Source organism: Gopherus evgoodei, chromosome 12 (genome assembly GCF_007399415.2).
Source record: "Gopherus evgoodei ecotype Sinaloan lineage chromosome 12, rGopEvg1_v1.p, whole genome shotgun sequence".
Lineage (NCBI taxonomy): Eukaryota > Metazoa > Chordata > Testudines > Testudinidae > Gopherus > Gopherus evgoodei.
In genome coordinates, this window is record NC_044333.1 from 7,126,009 (window position 1) to 7,133,221 (window position 7,213).

The 7,213-nt window shown below is 49.5% G+C and overlaps 1 protein-coding gene across 5 annotated transcripts in view; it reads right to left on the reverse strand.

Annotated features, from left to right (window-relative positions):
- The window catches only part of KATNB1 (katanin regulatory subunit B1), a 28,282-nt gene extending 22,350 nt beyond the window's left edge, over window positions 1-5,932 (reverse strand). The window contains exons 1-3 of one of the 5 annotated variants that reach the window (XM_030581635.1): window positions 5,862-5,932; window positions 4,047-4,349; window positions 927-1,057 (exon numbers count right to left, since the gene is read on the reverse strand). In XM_030581635.1, the coding sequence (XP_030437495.1) occupies window positions 927-1,057; window positions 4,047-4,086 (171 nt within the window). In that variant the 5' untranslated portion in view covers window positions 4,087-4,349; window positions 5,862-5,932. The other 4 variants (XM_030581632.1, XM_030581636.1, XM_030581634.1 and 1 more) reach the window with 4 other exon arrangements.
- Window positions 5,933-7,213: the final 1,281 nt, after the last annotated feature.

The following is a 7,213-nucleotide window of genomic DNA, read 5'->3' on the forward strand; positions in this document are numbered from 1 at the left end:
ATTTGGGGGCAAATGAGAAAAACTATAAGGACACAGAAAGAGGGCACCATATTGCCCACCCCATACATTCAGCCAACTGTGAACTTCTCCTGCTCCTACCACCTCACTGAATGGATATCACTTACTAGGGACCCAGATTTACCTCTGCTCCCCACATAGCTGCCGATCTCCCCAATATGAATTAATAAATCAAGATAATAGGATAATAGAAAAATGTACATGTTGAAGAAATTAATCATTTCCAATTTTTTTTTTTTTAAATGTCACTCGTTTTAGACCAGGGATCGGCAACCTCTGGCATGCGGCTAGCCAGGGTAAGCGCCCTGGCGGACTGGGCCAGTTTGTTTACCTGCCGCTTCGGCAGGTTCAGCAGACTGTGGCTCCCACTGGCCGCAGTTCACTGTCCCAGGCCAAGGTGGGTGGCGGGAAGCCACGGCCAGCACATCCCTCGCCCACGGCATTTACCGCCACCCCCATTAGCCTGGGATGACGAACTGTGGCCAGTGGGAGCCGCAGTCCACCGAACCTGCCGACGTGGCAGCTAAACAAACTGGCCCAGCCCGCCAGGGTGCTTACCATGGCGAGCTGCGTGCAAGAGGTTGCCGACCCCTGTTTTAGACTCTTGTCATCTTTGGAGGTCTCTGTCACACAGTCGGGCCTTAGCAGGGCATGGGAAGAGAGTTATAGCTGGTTCAGAGTCATGTGAGCTGAAGGAACAAAGCCATTTTCGAACTGCATGTGGCCCACAAAAGCTAGCTTACTGTGTGTGTGCGCCAGTATAGCTTTGTAGCACTCCAAAGCAGACGAGAGGGGTTGGTAAAACCTAGTTGGGGAATTTATGACATTGCCAGACTCTCTCTGGCTCTCACTATGCCAATTGCCTCCTCCCCCAACCTACCCACAAATAAAAAACAGCCAACTCTTACTATGATGCAGTTGGGCTTGTTAACCGACCATATATTGACCCGACAGTCCTCTCCACCAGTTGCCAGCAGCCGACCTGAACTTTTGCCCAGAACCAGCGAGGACACATTGCTGCTGTGAGCTGTGATCTCTTCTGCACAAGATAAAGCAAACAAATAGTCACAACAACTATTTTTACTATACACAATTCCTCTCCTGAAAGACTAGTAGTCCTCACTCTACAGAAAGACTTCCCAGTTTTCACTGGGCAAATTGCAGTAACTTAAGAGTTCAGATAAGAAGCCACACTACTTACTTATCTTGTTTGCAGCAGCCCGCTTGGCCCTATCTGCTACACTTGGTGACATGTGCCAATCCACCTTCATCATCCCACTATAGTCTCAATGTGCTTCACAGTGACTATCTTATCTTACTAATAGTCACTCAGTAGCTTTGAAAAGGAGAATTTGCTTGCATCCAGACACTCTTATGGAAGCTAATTTATCATCTGTACCTGTGTGAACTCTCCTGGCAAGATGAACAGTTTCACAAGTTGGCATGGTACAAAGCAGCTGCTGATCATTTAGAGAAAGGCTCCCTTATATTGTTCTGGGTAGTAGCAAAAGTTAAGACTGTCTTGAGTCAAACTGTGCAGTAGCACAGTGTGCTACCTTGCAGAGAAAATAAGACTCAGCACCTGGAAAGGGTGGAGCTCCCTTCTACTTGAGTTTTGGCAGAGAATTGGTCCTGCTTTGAGCAGGGGGTTGGACTAGATGACCTCCTGAGGTCCCTTCCAACCCTGATATTCTATGATTCTATGACTTTGCCTATATTCTCAGCATGTAATGTAGGTGAAGCAGAGCAATACAGTTAGTTTGGGGGCAGTGACAAAAGATGTCCTTATTGGGGGGATGGACACAAATATGCTTTAGAGGGTTGAATAAGGAAGTAGAATTAAAAAGGTGGATTTTTTTTAAAGCAGCTTTTCATAAAGGCTGGGGGAGAAGATAGCCCCAATACCCCGGTGGATTCTGGAGAAGTCCCACTATAAACAGCCAGATTGGCATTTGTTTTACATTAAGGGGCACTTTAAAATGCACCCAAATTGTTAAGTTTCTGCCAAATGCATTTACCAATTCCTTAATATCACAGCTAAAAAGTTCTTGTCTTTTAAAGACCACTAGATTTGTATATGAAATGGTTACAAAACATTTGTAAAAATGCTAGCTAATAACCAATCGTTCTGATAACTGGGTGTGAAGCGGCTCATTTATAATAAGTGACAATAATTTTCCAAGACATTAGAGGGCAGGAATAATTACATACTCTTTGATCTGAGGATCTCAAAGCACTTTACAGAAATTGAAACCACATAACTTTCACATTAGCTAGTGAAACATCTTTCATGTTACAATTGTAATTAGGTTATTAATCCAATGAGAAAGGATATTTGCTGAGGATGTACTTGCAGTTTAATGAAAGACCAATATTCTATATGACAATACTAAACCAGAGCATGTGTCAACACATTAAATTCAAAGTCACATACAATATTAGTCATATAAATCCTCCTTTGGTATTAAGGGACCAATAGTGACTATTTAAGATTGGATGGTGCAAGTGCTGAATGTTGTTGTGAAATGTGAATATTCGCAACACCCCCCTTTATCTTTTATTAATAATTTATTTACAATGTTTAAAGAGTTATTGCTGAAGCATTCAACTCTCTGACTATAAATGCCAGATTGTAATTTTATGCCAACATTAAAAAACTGGTAGCAGAACCCTCACTCTTTGAAGTACTGATTTCCCAAAGTCCACAAACCCTTTCATAAAATGCTCTCTCATTAGCTACTACACATCGGCTCAGCAACCTTTAAGCCCCTAATTATCCTGGCTACACCTTTTTCCTAGCACTTGAATGATTACTGCTCTGAAGTTGGAGCTAAAATGAAGTAGGACATAATGATATTAAAGATCAACAGGACAGGCGGAGTTGCTGAATGAAATGGGATGGAGATTTGAAACTGACCAAGTGCTGTCTTTTCCAGGAATCTGTAAACTTCAGTTTTTTTATTTTTATTTTTTTTAGGGAGGAGGGGGAACAGATGGGAAGTAAGAAAAATATTTTTCTGCTTCTGAAAATATGAACGGAAGCACCAACTGATGCCAGGCATACAGTAAGGGAAGGTGCTATATAGTCTTTGATCGTATATACCAGTTACCTCTATTAATACAGTTCTATTAAACATACAGCAACCCAGACAGGCAACACTCTCATTAATCCAGTTCTGGGCCTCAAATAGTCAGCCTAGAATTCACATTTGTGAATAATCAGCTACTTCTACTTGTTCTTTTGATCCTCTGACACCTCACAAAAAATTGCAACATCTGCAGGAAAAGCATTTTTCTGTGTTTCTCTTTTTGACATTTAGGAGCTGTTTTGCCCCTCTTTTTCTTTGGAGAAAAGATCAATTAAAAATAGAAGTTTACTGTCTCTCATGAATCTTTTATGCTGAAGCCAGAGACATAATCAAGAGGACATATAGGTCTTGTAATGATCTCATCACGCTTCCTGCAGTGATCCAAGAACCTACTGTACCTATAGCAATGGTAGAGGCAGCAATACAGAGCAATCCAAAAAGAATACTGACATTAAACAAGTGGAACACTCCAAGGCAGGTTTGGCTTTATAAGAGTTCCAACCTGTTCACCAGCTGCTCTTATATTACATTAGAGAATTAGCAGGTTGTTACAGCCCTGAAATTTAGAGAAAAAAAAGAGATTCAATGACCAAAAAGCCCTCAGACAACAGGAATTGAAGACAGAAAAGAGGACAGCCTATCATCATCATCGCAAATCCCAAAGGAACATAGAGATCTATCTAGGGGGTATGTCTTTACGTCAGTCCGGCTGGATGTTCAGAGAATGCCCTATGCCTTTCCACAGTTCTCTCTCTCCCCCCCCATCCATAAACAGTCCACTGAATTTTAAAAGAGTGCTCTTTGTCACATTAGAAAGGGAGGGGGCTGTTCCTTGGGGAAAATTTCATACCACAAGACAGAACAAGAGGCCTCCTCTTCCCCCATTTTCAAACAGAGAAATCTAATGATGGACAAGAGAACACTATGAAAGACACTCACGCAGCTTCCAAGACGTCTTGGTGGCAACAGAAGCTGCCATTTCCTTATTCAGTTCTTTTCTGATGGCCACTGAAAAAGTGCCCCCTTTCCTTCCAACAAAGGTTCACTTTGCTGAATTGTATGGGGCTCAACCCCCCAGGCCTCAGTTTCTGCTGTTTGATCTGTTCAGACACATCCAGGCTAATGAAATTCCTTTCAAAATGCTTATTCAATTGTATTCAGAACAGTGGTCAGTTTCCTCCAATCAACAGGCCAGATCTTGAGTTCTGATTTAGTCTTGATCCAGATCACTGCGATATTTGCCTGGAGGGGGAAAAAAAAAAGAATCTTAACGTTTATGGCATTGTCTTGTGATACCGCTAAATCAGGACAGCAGGTGCATAGACCATATGAGCTGGAACTGTAAAGTCACTAAACGTTTAATCTCACCATATGAGGGTCAATCCATCCTCATCATTGTACCCACTCATTATACTCCACATCTGAACATAGCCATAATATGAACAACATACCCTCATACTTCAATGTCTGTAGTTTGACCTGTTAACCTTTTACCCGCAATCAGGGATATTGCACATTATGTATTCCTTATGCCATCCAATCTTAAACCAAACTTCGCACCCTTTGAAAACCTGTATGTTGTTCCCTGATAACCAAAAACTTCTACGCTTAAACTCTGTACCATTCACTTGTTTTAAACATCATCTTAATAAATTTTTTAAATTCATCTATTTGTTCTGCTTGTCACAGCACCTAGCACAATGGAGTCCTGCTGTGGTAATACAAATAATAAATATGTAATTATTTAATTATTATTAGTGAAGAAGGTCATCAAAGCCTGGTCTAGTGTAGGCTAAAGAGTATGGAGTGGTTGCCTTTATGACCGCTTCCCAACTCTCAGCTTTCAACAACAAAAGCAAAACAAGGTTCAATTCAATAAGATTATCACAGGCCTAATCAGGGTTATTCATACACTAATTATTAGTATTAAAATAATTAGAATAGCTCAATGGCTAGGTCCTGCAGATGTTTACAAATCAGTGTAACTAGCAGAAGGGAAGAAGCTTACTAGGCAAGCACTTGCTAACATACGATCCTTGAGGCAGAGCAGCATCCTCACCCTAGTATCTACCGCCTGCCCGCTGCTCTCTGGTGGGGCGCAGAGAAGAGCATGTTTACAAGCCTCCCCTCGGCCAAGTGTGCCAGGGAGGGCAGGCGTGCTAAGAATCTCCCTCCTGCTGGTGACTCCCTGCGACAAGCAGCCCCCAACCCCCTCCCTGGGGGCGGAGCCACATTTACCGCTTCCCCCAATAGCTCCGCACGGATCCCCTTGCGGGGCCTGGGCACCCGGGGGTCCCATAGCCCGGCCCCCTCCCCCTCGCTCTCCTGACTGCGGGAACCAGCCCCTGGATACACCCCCCCCAGAGGAGGGGTGAACGAACACAACCCCTCCCCCCCGGCTGTCGGGGGAAAGGCGGGTTCCCCCAGCACTGGGCCCCAGCCGGGGGAGGGGAGAACGAGGGTTCCCCCCCCAACACGCTCTGGGCCCGTGGCCCCGGGGCCCGACTCAGAACCGCCCGAGACCGTGGGGCCCCTGAGGGGAACTGGACCCGCCCCGCCCCGCGGTCTGGGGGCTCCAGTTCACACCCCCGGCAGCCGGAGCGCGGGGGATGGACCCGACTCCACTCCCGCCCCCTCCTACCTGCAGCGGCTCCTCGACCCGCTCCGCCTTCCAGCCCCGACCCCCCAGCTGCTCCCATCCCCCACCCTGATTGGCCCCTGCCTGACAACCGGGCCCTCACCCTCACAACAAACCTCGGGCCCGGCCCCGCCCCCACGCGGCCTTCGCCGAATCGCACGCGCCGCCTGCATCCGGGCCCACCCGCTCCGCGGCAGTCTCGCCAATCAGAGCAGTCTATTATCCCGGCCGTTCTTTAGCCGCCTAGCCGCCGCCGCGGAGGTTTCTCGTCCCGTCTCTCCGGTCACACTGACCAATCACCATACACGAATGGGTCAAAGCTCGCCCATAAGGGTGGGCTCTACCAATGACAGGTCGGTTGGTCGCCTCAGCAACCGCGGAATTCCTGGCGATTCACAGCGCTTCTTGCTGGCTGAGCCTCTACTAGATAACCAATGGAGAGGGAGAGAGGGACCCAGCGGGGTGGTGTAGCCGTGTAGCCGCCATATTGGTTGAGGGCATGCAGGTTAGACTTGGCTTATCCTGACTGTTTTGAGGGGAGGGCCTGCGCCCCAGTGACCCTCGTGCCCGGTCATTCCCCCCCCCCAAGGGTGAGGCTGGGGTAAGGGCCCCCTGCCGTGATATGGAGTCTGCCCTGGGCATGAGGCTGTTGGGGAGGAGGTGGGGTCATGGGACCCATGGGACAGCGTCCTCAGAGCGAGACACAGTGACATCAAGAGGAGAGACACAGCGAGGTCACAAGAGAATGTGGCTGGGCCAGAACTGGTGGGGCAGCGCGAAGGGCAGAGCGGGGCCAGAACTGGTGGAGCGGCGCAAAGGGCAGAGCGGGGCCAGAACTGGTGGGGCGGCGCGAAGGCGGAGCGGGGCCAGAACTGGTGGGGCGGCGCGAAGGCGGAGCGGGGCCAGAACTGGTGGGGCGGCGCGAAGGCGGAGCGGGGCCAGAACTGGTGGGGCGGCGCGAAGGGCAGAGCGGGGCCAGAACTGGTGGGGCGGCACAAAGGCGGAGCGGGGCCAGAATTGGTGGGGCGGCGCGAAGGGCAGAGCGGGGCCAGAACTGGTGGGGCGGCGCGACGGTGGAGCGGGGTCAGAACTGGTGGGGCGGCGCGAAGGCGGAGCGGGGCCAGAACTGGTGGAGCGGCGCAAAGGGCAGAGCGGGGCCAGAATTGGTGGGGCGGCGCGAAGGCGGAGCGGGGCCAGAACTGGTGGGGCAGCGCGAAGGGCAGAGCGGGGCCAGAACTGGTGGGGCAGCGCGAAGGGCAGCGCGGGGCCAGAACTGGTGGAGCGGCGCAAAGGGCAGAGCGGGGCCAGAACTGGTGGGGCGGCGCGAAGGCGGAGCGGGGCCAGAACTGGTGGGGCGGCGCGAAGGCGGAGCGGGGCCAGAACTGGTGGGGCGGCGCGAAGGGCAGAGCGGGGCCAGAACTGGTGGGGCGGCGCGAAGGCGGAGCGGGGCCAGAACTGGTGCGGCGGT